The sequence below is a fragment of the Pempheris klunzingeri genome, chromosome 12 (genome assembly GCF_042242105.1).
Source record: "Pempheris klunzingeri isolate RE-2024b chromosome 12, fPemKlu1.hap1, whole genome shotgun sequence".
Lineage (NCBI taxonomy): Eukaryota > Metazoa > Chordata > Actinopteri > Acropomatiformes > Pempheridae > Pempheris > Pempheris klunzingeri.
In genome coordinates, this window is record NC_092023.1 from 21,019,677 (window position 1) to 21,036,456 (window position 16,780).

At 43.0% G+C, this 16,780-nt stretch overlaps 1 protein-coding gene across 1 annotated transcript in view; it reads right to left on the minus strand.

The window, feature by feature from the left end:
• The window catches only part of ttc27 (tetratricopeptide repeat domain 27), a 78,737-nt gene that overhangs the window by 58,446 nt on the left and 3,511 nt on the right, over positions 1-16,780 (minus strand). The window contains exons 2-5 of the mRNA XM_070840552.1: positions 13,269-13,452; positions 12,361-12,484; positions 7,203-7,343; positions 2,185-2,287 (exon numbers count right to left, since the gene is read on the minus strand). Coding sequence (XP_070696653.1) covers positions 2,185-2,287; positions 7,203-7,343; positions 12,361-12,484; positions 13,269-13,452 — 552 coding nt within the window. The remainder of the gene's footprint in view (positions 1-2,184; positions 2,288-7,202; positions 7,344-12,360; positions 12,485-13,268; positions 13,453-16,780) is intronic.

Sequence of the window (16,780 nt, forward strand, 5' to 3'; positions counted from 1 at the left end):
GGTAACCATGGTGAGCATTATGCCTGCTTACCATTAGCATGCTAGTATTGTCATCATGAGCACTGTAGCGTGTTGACATTAGGATGTGCCCTGAAGCAGCAGGCATTGACATGTACCAGTGTTCAACCGTAGGCCCTGTTCATACCTGGCGTTCACATGTGTCTTGGGTGATTGGCAGGAATAGAAATGATGTTTGTTTAGTGTCCTTCCTGTAAAAGGCAGGAACACCACCCACCCGCCCCTCTGGATGAGTTTTATTATTCCTGTGGGGTTGGTCTGGTTTAATGAGAAATAGTCCAGGGGGTTATGCCAGGTTTCAGTGAGGAAATCAAGGTCACTGTGTTAGAACTTCATTCAAGTTCAGTGAGCAAAGCCACTTTAAGGTGACTTTGTGATGGGCTGTGAGGAGATTTGACACATTCACCTATTGTTTGTTGTGACCTACGGACAGGAACATATTGATGGGATAGAGTTTGGGAACATGGAGTGACATGAAAACGCATGGCCAGAGCGTAGGTGTGTGTTGGAAATACAAAAGGTATTTTATGTTAAATGTAGCCTGCCCTTTATATTTAGATTTGAATTATTATTTTTACCCAAACTAACTAATTAGTTTGGTGCGTAATTCTAATCCTGCCACCACAACCACATCCATCTGGGGAGTTTGTCGTTCTTTATACTGCCTGACCGGACCAGGTGAAAATAGCTGAATAGCGGCCGACAGGTGCAAATAGACACTCCATTCATTTTATAACATCTGACGATAAGCTACTTCAACTCGCCTTCATATCAGCTTACACAGAAAACATCAGTGGGGTAGATGGTCCTTCAGTGTGGCCCAGAACACATCCCCATACACACTGCTAAAAGAATGTGGTCAGAGGTTCACTTGTGATCGGATCACCCATACCATGTGTTAATGCCCTGTCGGACCTGACAAACAGTTTGGGCCAAGACCTCATCAGAATAACAGTCCCCAACAAATGCGCCCTTTGCTCCTGTTGGAGTAACGCTCACTAAAAACTACTCTGTCCAGCTATTTCAGAAAATGATTTCAGAAAAATATTTCAGAAAATGTCTTTTTTGCTTTTCTCAAACATAAGTTATAGTTGGGAACCATTTTTGAAATGTATGTCTGTAGAGTTACAGACAGACAGTGCTGACTGTCGCTTTTGGCAACACGAGATAAAAATGTCACTCTTTTCCTTTCATTGTAAAATTAGCAACCAGAAATATGTAAATTACAATGTGAAGCTTTATACTATCTGACTCTCTTTGGAGATATTTAAAGGTGTGTTTTTCTACAATGATCCAGCAAACATTCAGTGCTGAGCTAAGCTTGGCAAGTTTCAGTGGACTAACTGTTCCTTTCAAAACCTTCAAACAAGACTCAGACACATGCAAAAAGCATTCATGTTTGTCCCACTCCGGGTAATTGGATTTAACCAATGTGGCAGCTGAAATAAAGACACATTAAGTTGGTGAGTGTTGGTCTGACTACCCAGTGAATCAAAGTTTTTGGGAAATTAAGTCAGCAACACTTTCCGTACAGAGCACCATCTCACACCCAAACAAAGCCGTGCATGCTGCATGCTTTCCACAGCATTCCCCTCCCCTCTCTCCTCATATCACTCGTAAAGTGACTGTGTGGCCAACTGCTCTTCTGGAATATGGATTGGGCTGTTTTGCAGCCTGCACATACTGCTCACCCTTCACACTCTGTTAACCATCACACTAGAGACTGCACTCCAACGAACACACCCTCTGCCTTCAAACAATAAACTCCAGCAAGCAACATTCCAAAGAGAAAAGCACAAACAACAATTAAACCAACATCTTAAACGTCCTCTAATGGCAGCCCTGCTGGTGGGTTCCTATAACAAACAAGGAATCTAACTTTGCTTTATGAGGTTATTCTCGTATTATTCTTTTCTATTCAAGCACAGTTATTGTACCACACCACAAATCTTAAGCTTTGTTCAGGCCGACTGTAGCTCTGTGTGAAAAAATGCAGCCACCTTATTAATGTGAATGGCGCCGAGACAGCAGGAGTATATTAGCAGTGGGCTCTGGCAACATAGCCAGCGTCTGAAGTACAATGCCCCAAATCATGCAGATTTCACTCTGAGCACCCATTCACACATACAGACTTTACATTATGTCCACATCACAGTGCCATCAGACCTTTGTCCATGCTGCTGTGGGCCAACTTGAGGAGCTGCAGAGAACACGCCTCCAAGATTTGCTGGTGCAGGTTGACGTAACGCAGGATCCACCAGGGCAGCAGCTGGAAAATACACAGAAACAAATTAGAATATGCAAGATCAAATGACAACACTTTTCAGCTCATAAATAGGTGGGAAGATTCTGATGTAAAGTTCTGACAATGACACGTCAGTTTGATGTCTCTTTACAGCTTTACACCTCATTTCCACTATCTGAAAACTATGATATCATAAAGGTGTGGAAATGCTGGAAAATGCATTTTGGTATAGATCCTATTGTAAAATATCTTGATATTCCTTAAAGGAGAACTTCGGTATTTTTAAAACTAAGCTCAATTTTAACATATATTTGGTTTGAATGACTGGTAGGTACAAAAATGTTTAGAATTGGTCCCATAGATCGCCTTAGCCGGCAGCCACCGATATAAAATCCCCTCCACTAAGAAAATGTATAGGTCACAGAGATAGATAAGATAGGTAAAATCCTTTTTGTTTGATGAGAAACAGCAGCTACATCGCTGTCTTCAAAGCCACCTCCACTGACAAAACAGTAATTCTACTTTTAGTGAGTTAGTTAGTTATATAGGGACCCTTTCCATCATGTTATCAGATAAATAATAATCACAAACAAGCACTAGCTGATGTACTTTGATGGGCACTGTTGCCCGATAGGATTACGTTACAGCCACTGTAGGCTGTTCACAGCTGTCTGAGGGTGATCTGCTGGCCTAGTTCTTAAACTTTTAGTACCTACCAGTCATTTTCAACACACAACACATAAAAATACGGCCAGGTTTAAAAATACCAGTTATCCTTTAAATAATGATGAGCTTTTAATGATACAACATACCTTTAGCTCAGAAAGCACATGTTTAGATGAATAAATAAACACATAAAATGCTGCTCCTGAGGCGCCTCTAGCTCAAATAAAACATCCACAGTGGTGCACGCTGGAGCTAAGTGCTGACCATGCATTAAAAACAGCCAACTCCTTTGCTTTTTGCATCTGACCAGAACACAAAGCGGCAGAGAGACAAAAAATGAATGTCTTGCAGCCATGTAAGCGCTCGATTTCCTCTTACACCAAAACCATGTTACCCCTTGTACCCTCCTGTTCTCGTTCAGCTCTGGAAGAGTGGAAGTGAACCATGTAAAAAGCTTATTTGTGTGTCAGGGAGGATTTCTCCTGCCTCATTTCCAATACAAGATGACCCCATCCTCTGTTGCATGGTTACATAGAGGTTTAATTGTCTGTCTCACTGAATCAATATCCCACACACACACACACACACACACACACACACACACACACACACACACACACACACACACACACACACACACACACACACACACACACACACACACACACACACACACACACACACACACACACTCTAAGTATGTTCACACATATTTCCATCATGTCAGCATACACGTGTACACCTAACTCCTGACCGGCAGAGCTTCTCCTTTTCTTTCCATATTTACTGTTGTGCAATGGGCTGTGAGCAGCTGCCAGAGGGGAGTAGAATGTGGATGAACAGAGTTGGGTAGAGGAGGGGGAGGGTGAAAACATCATCTGGGGGGAGCAGTGGTGGGTTGGTGCACTTGAAGCTAGACAGTCTCAACTCCCCTTGGTGGAGAGCGGCTCTGGTAATTAATTCCCTTATCCCTCATTAGCATTTAAAGAGCAAATTAACGCTAAGTCACCTATAGCAGAAATGCATTGTTACACTGTCTCGATCCCAGCTGGTGATGTCAGAGCAGGCATCTGACAGCTTTTACAGAGCATGTCCTCTGACATCAGCGCAGCAATGATTTTCTGCCCTATGTGACTTCACGTTAATTTGCTATTCAAGAGGTTATGACATATGCAGAGCTGAGGCAAGAGAATGGCTGCCAGCGTTTACGCTCTTTTGCTGATTTTGCTTTTGGTTATTTACACACGGTACAGATTAGAAGTAGAAAAGAAACATGTAGAGCCAAGAAACCGAGCCTGTGAAGGGTTTCTTCTTCACTAAACAACATGCCCTTGAGCGACCAGTCTGCAGGAAAGTCATTAACAAAGTAATTCACTGCTAAAAAGGTGGTATTTTCATAAAACTGGACCGTCTATACAGTAGAAAGGCGCAAATATTCTAGAATTTAGTGTTTCGCCGAGCAAAACGAAACAGAGAAAAAAGGGCTGTGGTATTCCCTTTTGCTCAAAGGGTAGAAAACCTACAATAACTAGAATGCATTGCACTGCTGTGGTTGCCGCTCCCTGCTCCATGTGCTGTGATTGCTCCGCACTGTATTCTGGCTCATATAAGTAGCCCCGAATATCAGATTACAGCATTGAAATACTAACATTGTTAATTAATTGTTAATTCTCTTAAGGCAGGATGCAAAAAATGCGGAAGTAGGGGGGCGGACTTTTGCCAAATAAAAGGGCAACATGGAAGGAGTGGAAAGTTAAACATTGTTCATTTCCATATATTTCCCACGTTATAATGACACAAGTCTGGCTGGAAAAGTTCCCCTTTAAGAGACAATGAGCCTCCATGGCTAATGTTAGCTGTTAGCCTGCTAGCCACACCTGCCAACATTAACTGTGAAAAAGAGGGAGATTTTCTGGGGTATTGAAAAATGGCCTACCCTCACTGTCCCCATATTACCCTACACCACAGATAAAGAGGACAATACAATAAATGCAAGACTGTGAAACTAAAATGACTTTTAACTGAATGACAGTAACTAATCATACAAAATGTATTTATCTTTAGGCCTAATTAATCAAAGTTGATCAAAACAGCTTCAACAGTCATCACATATTGAAGGTACTGTCCGGTACAGCCTTGCCCACAAGCTTTGTCTTTATGGAGATGACCCTCTTTCTTCTCTGCCCACAGTACTGAATATTCTGGATAATTCTAGTCAATTATCTGGCTATATACTAAATCTTCAAAGACATGAACTATTTTTTGTAAATCAATTGGCAAAACTCTCCCCAAAAGTGCCTTTCCCATCAAGACAGCCTCGGAGGGTTCCAGATATTAGGGAGTGTTTATTACTGACTCTTTCAAAAATCTGTTCCTTCAGAATCTTCTGCCAAAACTAGATGAATGTACATTTGACATATCTCAATGGGCTTCCCTCCCCATATCAATTGCGGGCTGTGTTAACCTGATAAAAATGGTGGTCCTACTGAAACATGGATCTTTTTCAGCACGTTCCAACTCTCATCAAGAAAGCTTTTTTGTCAGGCTAGATTGGGAGCTAAATGTCTTCTTTGGGAACAATAAAGTGCTCGTCTCAAGAGATCAGTCAAACTCAAGGCCCGCGGGCCACATCCGGCCCGCGATACAATTTCATGTGACTATTAAGAATGGCCCGTCGGTAAACAGCACTCCCACCTCTAATACTATAAATCGCTAGTCAGGATCCGTGCAGCAGCCCCTCCTCCTGCAGGTATATTGACACACCGATCAGCGGATCAATGCCTCGCTCAGCGCTGTTATAGCGACACTTATGGCGCGTTTCCACTAGTACCTACTCAGCTCTACTCGGAGTAGGTACTAGTGGAAACGCGCCATTAAGCTACCCCCCCCCCCCAAAAAAAAAATAAATGGCTAAACGAAAAGTGGACTTTGAAAACAGAGACTTTCAAAGCAGGTGGGTGGTGGAGTTTTACCTGTTTGTCTGTCGGAGGTAAACCTGTGTGTCTTGTTTGTGGAGCTGATGTGGCCATAATTAAAGAATATAAATATAAGACGACACTATGAGACAAAACATGAGGATAGTACAAAAAATAAAAAAATTATTTAAAATTCTATTTATTTTATTGAGGAAAAGTTGTTGAAGTTTGGCTGTTTAAATTCATATTTCTGGATAAAATATCTATATATATTATTATTATATTATATACTATAATAACAGAGTCACTTTTAGACTCTTCACTAAATGTTGAGCCTGTTTGGCCCGCCACTTAGACCGTGTTTTAAATTTTGGCCCTTTCTTTGATTGAGTTTGACACCCCTGATGTACCTGTTTCATCAATGTTCAGCAGCAGACAGAATGGAGCAGAGGTCTTGAGCGAGGGCAGTAACAGACATCAGACATGAGTGTTGGCAGAGTGTTACTCTAACAATAACCACCATTACTTTTAAATGTATATAATAAAGTCATTTTCACCTGATTGTCATTTCACAACAAATTGTGAATTCCACTACAATCAAAAGCTGATCTGACAGTATGCTTATCTGCTGCTGAGCTGAAGTAAATGGTAAATGGTTTGTACCTGTACAGCTCCTTTCTAGTCATGTCAACTACTCAAAGCTCTTTTCCATCACATCCTCATTCACCCATTCACACATCATTCATTCAGCAGGAACCTAAGCCGGAGGAGACTGTTCTTTGACACTCACTCACACACTGAAACTGCTTCAGGAGCAGGTTGGGGTTCAGTGTCTTGCCCAAGGACACTTCAACATGTTGACCCATAGGAGCTGGGGATTGAACCCCCGACCTTCTGATTGAGGGACGACCCACTCTACCACTGATCCACAGCCGCCCCATTTTAGCATTCAATCAAGTGTAGTCATTAAGAACATTATTGACTCAAGTGCAAATTGACTCTACTTGTTCTGTAGAGTTTCATCCTGTCAAGTCTGAAATCTCTAGGTAGGAATAGGCGTTTATATATCCAGCCATTCTAAGTCCTATACTGTACACCATACAGGCGGGCTAACAGCCATAAAAACACATCAGTCCTCAAGCGGGGGCTGGCCTAATCACACACCAGTTAGAATCACTGTTAAATGTAGGCACTATGAACCTACTCTCTGTGGTTGTACAAAGAACTAAAACAACCTCCAGCACTTACTAGATACTAGACGCATTATGAAAGCTAAAATGTTCTTTCAGGACCTGAGTTACCATTAGACAAAATCTCTTGTATAATTCATCAGGACGAGGTGGTTGAATGCGTTTTACCTGGAGGCTGTCCATCTTGGAGGAGCACTTGGTGAGAATAACTCTGGCCAGCAGGAGAAGGAAGGGGTTGGCCACCAGGCTGTACACAGACTCCCCATCCAGGAGCAGGCTGGAGTGGATAGCCTCGACTAGGCTCTGGGGCTGTCAGTAAAAGATATGCATCAGATTTGAGTGAAGTCATCTCTAATGAAATGAATACTTTCTGTAACTACAGGTAAACCAGTTGCAAAGAATAAGTCATCAGGACTCTATCAAAGAGCTGAAGAGACAAAAACAAAATAAGGCAAGAGGGGTTTTGCCTATACTGCCAATAAGCACTAGTTACTTATTGTCTGACATGAGCTTAGACTGCTTAACACCGAGTTAATACAGTCACTGGTGCACTGCAGTTATGGATATCATCCACTGGCAGCTGTTTATCCAGATGTTCGTCATGAAGCAGCGCAGCCATGATTTCCACTAGCCACACCCTTCAGCTCCAAGTGGACGGTCACAAGGTGTTCCCATGGCTAGATGGGACATACAATCCCTCCAACGTGTTTTGGGTCTGACCCAGGTTCTCTTCTCTTAGCTGAGGCTACATATGGTCTGAGTCAAAAACTTTGTCTTCACCACAAAAATCAATCCTTTTTTTTTTTTTACAGCAGATATTTGAATCTGACTTTTTCAATCCCAATACATATTCCAACACCTTGGGTTTGAGTATCTGCCAATACCAGAGTTTAATAAATAAACTGTAAGTCCCACTGTGTGGAAGAGACTGGGGTCGTTCTTTTACATTACCTCAGTCATTAGATTGTTGTGTGGCTTATGTGTTTTAAAGGGTTAGTTTGGGTCCAAACGTACATGTTAGTTCATCGATCAAGGCAGGCGGCACAGCAAACTCCTGTGTTCTGTGAGGTAAAATGACTACCTTCCATGTGCTCTCATTTATCTCCTTATCCAGGTCCCTTTCATTGCAGTAGCACTGAAGTCTCTCCAAAGCGATGAATGCAGAGAGCTTCCTGACCTCAGAACTAAAGAAGCCGCTTAGATTAATGACCAAACACTTTCCAGTTGTGTGCAAGATATCTCCAGCTATTAAATCAATATCTGACCAGTACATAGCATTATAGTTTTAACAATGTGCACACATGATTTTAGGTCCAGTTACTGTGTATGCGAGCACAGACTTTATGCTTTTCAAATATTTGCATTTCTAATTTATACTACATTGTTACTGCATATACAGTCTATCATCATTTAATAGCTGTGTGTGTTCCCCACGGTGATCATTAAACTTATCAGCATGGCCAGCTTCACATCTATATGATTTAGATCCTCGTAGACTTTTAACTTTTCCCTCTTGTCCTGAGATGAATTAAAACCAAGACAATGGCTGTGCTGTGTTTGTCCTCCCTTTCACCTGTGCTGTCATGTATGGAAGACCTGCTTTATAACACAAGCTCCATGGTATGACAGCACCGATAAATTATTGATGCCAAAGGGATTACTTTGATAAAAGAAACGACCCTCTCTGCTATTACCCCAGCAGGGTAATAGCAGAGAGGGTCGCTCTCAGCACTGCAGTGCCTTGCCTGGTGTAATTAGGACCCCAGAGATGCTTTATTACGGGGCACTTCTCCTGCACCGTGCCCGTCTACAGCTCTCTCCGGCTCCACTTTCTGTTCAGCTCACTTTATACACCAACGATAAATTAAGCTTAGCCTCTCTCAGAAAAAAACATGAATCAGTGGTAGAAATATAATAAAACATATTACACAATCAGGACACAAAAAAACACATTTACATAATCATTACTAATGATAATCAAGTGAAGGTCAGGGCCCCCCCATCATTTGATCTATCATTTGGTTGGCAGGTGGGTAGGTAGGTATTTTTTTATTTCATACACCTAAAAACCTAATTGAAAAGCCAAATAAAAAGAGAACAAGAATAACAGTAATGTGAATTGAACAATATACCTGTATGACAAATTCATTTTCATAAAACTATTTAGTATTACATTTTCAACAAGAGGCAGAAGGAAGTCTGGACTTATTTATTCCAACCGCTTCTCCACTACTCATCAATAAATCCATAGTAACAACTATGGTAAATGCACTTGACTGATACAATCACATCATATTCGAGGGGGCAGTCACGGTTAAGGTAGTTTTATATCCAACAGCCAATGCAGCAGGGGGTCACCTGGTACAGGTCTAAAGGTCCCAGTTACAGATAAGTGGCACACTGGAGAATCGGTGGTGCTAACAGCTCAGTGACTTCCTGACTACTTATCGCGACTCGGCTCGACCTTTATGGCTTTCCACTAGGTGATAGTACCTGCATAGTACTTTTTTAGTACCTACTCTGCCGGGGTTCCCAGCGAGCTGAGTTGAGCCGAAAATGTGACGTCAACATACTGCAGACCACTGATTGGCCAGGGAGTGACGTCACTGGATGAGTCATGAGAGCGACTCGTTCACAAGAATCAAACCCACCGACCGGGCGTTTTTTATTATTTCTGTGAACGAGTTTAACAGCTTCACGCAAACCAAACACTCCACGTCCTTGGTTGTGTTTGTGTTGTGTTTGTTACGTCACTGGCGTTTCGGGCCGCCTTGCTATGATGTCTGTAATGTAATGTAATGGTACGCAACTGTAATGGAAAACAACCCAAACCGAGTCGAGTCGAGCTAAAACAGTGTAATGGAAAAGCACCATTAGTGAACTACTAAAGCTCCTGGGGCATTTAACAGAGCAACATTTTGATCTAAGAGAGACCTTAAACAGCATCACATAGCAGAGCAAGAAACATATAGACACAAACACATGCATCACTTTGAAAAGCATGAGAGTCAGACTACTCTCAGGCTGGACCCCTGTGGATGATATATGTGACTCATGTATCACATTTTACTGAATCTTTGTGATGGATTACAGTTATTTTGTTCTCTTTCAGTAAAATGAGTTTTTGGAATTCTTAACCTTTACTTGATAGAGACAATGATAGACACACAGAGAGACAGGAAACAGAAGAGAGACAGGCCTACGGCAGGAAACAGAAGAGAGACAGGCCTACGGAAGGAAACAGAAGAGAGACAGGCCTACGGAAGGAAACAGAGGAGAGACAGGAAACAGAAGAGAGACAGGCCTACGGAAGGAAACAGAGGAGAGACAGGAAACAGAGGAGAGACAGGCCTACGGCAGGAAACAGAAGAGAGACAGGCCTATGGCAGGAAACAGAAGTGAGACAGGCCTACGGCAGGAAACAGAAGAGAGACAGGCCTACGGAAGGAAACAGAAGAGAGACAGGAAACAGAAGAGAGACAGGCCTACGGCAGGAAACAGAAGTGAGACAGGCCTACGGAAGGAAAGAAGAGAGACAGGCCTACGGCAGGAAACAGAAGAGAGACAGGCCTACGGAAGGAAACAGAGGAGAGACAGGAAACAGAAGAGAGACAGGCCTACGGAAGGAAACAGAAGAGAGACAGGAAACAGGAGAGACAGGAAACAGAAGAGAGACAGGCCTACAGCAGGAAACAGAAGTGAGACAGGCCTACGGCAGGAAACAGAAGTGAGACAGGCCTACGGCAGGAAACAGAAGTGAGACAGGCCTACGGCAGGAAACAGAAGAGAGACAGGCCTACGGAAGGAAACAGAAGAGAGACAGGAAACAGAAGAGAGACAGGCCTACGGCAGGAAACAGGAGAGAGACAGGAAACAGAAGAGAGACAGGCCTACGGAAGGAAACAGAAGAGAGACAGGAAACAGAAGAGAGACAGGCCTACAGCAGGAAACAGAAGAGAGACAGGAAACAGAGGAGAGACAGGCCTACGGAAGGAAACAGAAGAGAGACAGGAAACAGAAGAGAGACAGGCCTACGGCAGGAAACAGAAGAGAGACTGGAAACAGAAGAGAGACAGGAAACAGAAGAGAGACAGGAAACAGAAGAGAGACAGGCCTACGGCAGACAGCAGAAGAGAGACAGGAAACAGAGGAGAGACAGGAAACAGAAGAGAGACAGGAAACAGGAGAGACAGGCCTACGACAGGAAACAGAAGAGAGACACGCCTACGGAAGGAAACAGAAGAGAGACAGGAAACAGAGGAGAGACAGGAAACAGAAGAGAGACAGGCCTACAGAAGGAAACAGAAGAGAGACAGGAAACAGAAGAGAGACAGGCCTACGGCAGGAAACAGAAGAGAGACAGGTCTACGGAAGGAAACAGAAGAGAAACAGGAAACAGAGGAGAGACAGACCTACGGCAGGAAACACAAGAGAGACAGGCCTACGCCAGGAAACAGAAAAGAGACAGGAAACAGAAGAGAGACAGGCCTACGGCAGGAAACAGAATGTGTTTAAATGTACTTTGTATTTTAAACTGTGCACACTCTACATTCAGTTTAACTTCCATAGCTGGCAAGCTAACCGCCCGTTGGTAAATCAGTGCTCGTCAAACATAAAAGCTGCCCAGCGAGCTGCTTGCTTGTGTGGTCACTAAGTGGACAATGAGATAACACCATTTAAGCCACTGTTTAAGCCATGCTAATACAGAACACTACAGCACAACTGGCTCTACAAATATCAGAGAATTGAAAATACAGCCTGACAGATATGATTTTGGAAAGTCTGTAGTGTGACAACAATTGTTAATATTTTGTGCCAGTCAAAGGATATTCCTAACTTTTAAAACTGAACCCTTCAGTTACAGAGTTACTGAAGCAACTCCCATGCTCTGTGAGGGTAAATTGCTGTTTTTGTCAGCGTAGCCAAGTGGTTTCAAAATCAAGAGATTTAATGTCTTTTAACACATTTAACGTGTTTCTGCACAAAAAGGATCTTGCACAACTGTATACACTATTGTTGTACACACTGAGTGTATCTACAACGGATCACAATGCTAACCCCAGGTGTTATGTTCACATTGAATTTTAAGTGGCAACTAGAGAACCCAGAGACAATACGACAGAATATCAATGTATTAATAAAGCCTGACAGTTTTAATGTTAGTGTATTTTTACATTAACAATGCTAGGACAGTAAAACTGGCCTTGAGAAAAACCGATCAACACTTCCCTAAAGTTGACCTTTTCAGTGAACGAGCTAATACAGTGCAGGATGCAGGATGAAACACTCCACTAAAGCAGGAGAGAGTGACGAGATGGTATCATACCTGAGAGGAGAGCAGGTCCTTGGGCAGCACGTCAGAGATGTGGATGGAGACCGGCGGACCAGTCCAGTTATTCTGGGCAAACATGTGGAGGCAAGAGACGGCCAGGGCCAACACTGCCAGCTCCCTGCAGCAGGAGGGACGAGACACGCTGGATTTAGTGGACAGAAACACTGGAGAGATGTTTAAGATGTTCACGCAAGTTTTTGAAAGGTGCAGGGACAGCAATGATTTCCAGCTGCCAGCTCAGTCTCCGGGGGCAGTTTACAGGGTTTTAAAAGAAGGGCAACAACCAGCAGCATGCTTTGCTGCTTTTTCTATTAGGCCGAGAAAGTGATGGAAGGTGATAGAAGAGAGGAAGAGCATCCAGTCACGATGAGGGGAGGAGGAGGATGAGGAGGAGGAGGAGCAGATATGTGCTGCATTCAGCATTTGCTCGCGGACACTTCTACCCTGAGAGCGGGAAGGGAGAGGTTAAGCTGTCCTTATTAAAAATTAATAATTCATGACAAAAGGAACAGAGGCGGTGAAAGGAGGATGAACAGAATGAACAAACACTCCTGAGAACAGCTTTGTGCTATGCTCAACTGCACCCACGCCCAAACCGACCTCATCAGGTCAGCATGGGGATTTAATTGGTGGGCTCACTTCAGCAGCTCACAGACACACACCGTTATTCATCGTTATCATTCTTATTAGTATTATTATTAATGCCACACAGGGAAAATCACCACTGCATTGACTACCTCATACAAAGATGTGAAGAAGCTCATGTTTATGCCTCATCCACTCAAGGAATGTTTGTTTTTCATTTTTAATGTATTCTATGTGATTGCTTCCTTTCCTTTCATCAACTCAAGTAGCATTTTAGTAAGGGTGGGGTGACAAAAAAAAGAAAAGTGCTGTGTTACCTATTGGTCCGGTCGTCAGCTGTGTCACAAGTCAGGTACAGCAGGACCCGCTTTTCCAGGTAGGCCTCGATGTCCTCCCCCTCGCTGCAGCTGCCATCTCCACTGAGCAGATCCAACACCTGGTGGCTCAGCAGAACCGCCTCAAAGTCCCCCTCCATCAAGGACTCCAGCAGAGAGCCCACCTCTGGAAGGAGACAGGTTAGAGGGAGTTCACATGAAGCAAGAAACTGGCAGCTGTCACACAGTGAAACGTGTCAAATAAAATGCTTTCAAAGTGCCTATCATGAACATCTCTGTTCCGCTCTCTTTGGCACCACCTATGGCCTAACTGTGTGTGTGTGTGTGTGTGTGTGTGTGTGTGTGTGTGTGTGTGTGTGTGTGTGTGTGTGTGTGTTTGGACCTCTGGATAACACAGAGCCAAACAGCATCCTCACTGACCGTTTCAACTTTTTATCTCAATGTTAAATACTATCTACTTATTTATGAAGTGTCATTGTATGGAGGTTTCCATCTTTTCTTTGGAAACGGTCTGTACTTGTGCAGCACCTTTCTAATCATTTCAACCACTCAAAGCACCTTTTTACACTATATCCTCATTCACACATCATTCATTCAGGAGGAGACTATTCTTTCACACACATTCACACACTGGGGTTCAGTGTCTTGCCCAAAGACACTTCAAAACCAGCGATCTTCTGATGGACGACATGCTCTACCGCTGAGCCACACCCACCCGTTGTTCGTCCAACATTTACTTATAATCAATCAATCAATCAATCTTTATTTATATAGCGTCAATTCATAACAGCGTTATCTCAAGACTCTTTCCATAAAGAGCAGGTCTAGACCAAACTCTTTAATTAGAGAGAGACCCAACGATTCAAGAATTCAACATTAAGGATTCAAGAATCCCCACATGAGCAGCATCAGATATTATATTAGGACACAGTGGAGGAAGAACTCCCCTTTAACAGAAAGAAACTAATGCTAGCAGAGCCTTGAGAAAACAGTACACTGATTCTGCCTGCCCTCCAAAACAGAGCAGCCAGTGCTCACTGATGGATGTGGTTTTTCCGAGAGTGTCGACTTGACACAGGTCATAATACCAAATATACTGCAAGTGCAAGGGCTTTCAATAGTGGGCCATAGGCTCCATCACCATTATCTTAACTCATACAGCGACTGAACATTTATTTCAGGAAAATCTTTGACATTGCCACTTTAAACCCCATCAGCCTGAGGAATGCAGATTTCAATAAATCAATCATTATCAAGAATGGTTATAAGACATGAGATATTTCCAAGACTTTTCCACAGAAAAGCACCAGCAAAATGTCAAGAACAGCTCTGGAACCTTCTTTTTTGTCAAACTACAATTTTGACATTGAAGCTTCAAGTGCAGACACTGACTGGCTGCTTTTTCCTGTTGTCTGGTTGGGAGCTGTGCTGTTAGGCCCCTTGACTGGACACCACAACACAACAAACACAACATCAGCTGATTCTGCATGTGTGCTGGAGGGATATGAACACTGAAGATGGACAACTGCAACAAAGTGCACACACAAAACCATAATTAATTATGCTCCTTTAGGATTAAGGACTCCCATAATAATGAACTTATGGCAGTTTTACAACTGAATGCAAAAATCTAACTTCATCTGAAATGTAACTACAACTTCAGTCTTGTTTGAACTCCCAGGACTTCATATCACATGATTACAAAATAGAATTAGAATAGAATAGAATTAGAATTCCATGTGAAAAACAGTGTTTGGCTTTAATCAAGCACAGAGAAAATGTGCTATATTAATGTATTTTATCTAATTACCCCCTATAGAAAATAAAGCTCCATCCCAAAGCTCCAGCCAGTTTGACAATCCATCTCCCCTTATTTGTCTGATTTGTTTTGCAGTGATTTTTAATATAACTCCGTATTCTCATTAAGTCAATGAGCATAGGGAACCATTTCCACAGACCAGGCGTACGATGTGTGAGCATCAGGCACGCCAACCCCCCCCACGCCACCATACACTGTGCTGTGTATTGAGGGGGGTCAGCTGAAGAGGCTGGTGGTAAGATGGTGGACAGAGGAAGGCTGCTGGGGCCACTGCTTCCCCACCAGAAATAATTGTGTTGCTCGTGTGCTCAGTTCAACATCTCCCCACCTTTCATTAGCTTTATATTTGAGGAGGGAGACTGGCTTGGCTCATTAGCATTGATTGCTTTGTGTTCCCCGGTGGAGAGAGCAGACAGACAGCAGGGTGGTGTCCTGGGCTGCATAACAAAGCTTGGCTAATTTGAGAAACAGTCCAAATTGTCCAAACACGTGCTCAAAAACTGAACTAAGTAGAGATGTGTCATCCCAGAGAAACAATGTCATCTTCAACCCTCCTCCATGATTTTCTTTCCTCTTCCATCTCTTTAAATCAAAGAGTTAAGCCAATCTCCACACGCTAAAAATAATCTGCTGTTTAGGGAATTCAAACAATTGCCAGCTGACTGACTGTTATGAGCGTAAATGCTGTTTATGAAGCAAACACTTTCTCTGACCCCAAAACCTGCTCTGCTGTCTCTCCTTTAGAGTGGCTGCTGGGTTTTCAATCAAGGAAGGGAGGGAACGTTTTGCCCCATCTCCTCTCCTCTTCTCTTGACTTTCAATGTATCAAAATGTCTGAAAAGGCTGAGAGATTACAGGTCGTAAAGGCTCCTGAGCTGTGAAGAGGAGGGGGAGTGTTGGACTTCAGGTAACAAACTACATCACCTGGTGTTTTCTGGAATTGAGCAGTAACGTGTAATCAAATTTCACAGCAATCCATTCTATAGTTTTCCAGATATTTCATGTAAAATCACTACAGGATGAGAGGGAAAGTCAGTGAAATCCATCCTCTGGCTCTTCCCTGGCTGCATCTCACTGCCTCCCTGTTCCCACTCTCCAAGAAATGAGTTTCTAATCAAAGGCGCTCATTTGTACACACGGGTAGTGATGGAGGTAGCTGTGTGCAGAATGAAAAACAAGAGCGTCAGAGAGAGGTGCGCACCCACCCAGCACCAATACCTTTATTCACTCAGCCAGTCACATGCTAGTTAGACTGCCTGCTCTGGAAAATTCTCTATACCTCACTGGATAAACTGGATAAGTTAAAGGGTAACTTTGCTCATTTTAAACCTGGGCCCCATTTTTACATACTTTAGGCTCACAATAACTAGTAGGTAGAAAATTAGAATTGGTCCGCCTCAACAGGCAGCCACGACCGGGCTGCAATCTAATCCTTTGGGGCAACTGCACCCAATCAAAGCGCATCCACTAAAAGAGCTTGTTATTTCTACTAATAGGTTCAGACTGTTGTTTCTCAGTGTTTCACAGTATTATTAAAAAGATCCCTACATACAGATAGACCTGTAAGATCCTTTTAGTTTAACCAGCAGCAGTCAGTATATTGCCTTCTTGAAAGCTACAAGCTCTGTTGACAAAAACTGTCACTTTACCTCACGGGTTTCGAGCCCATCACTGT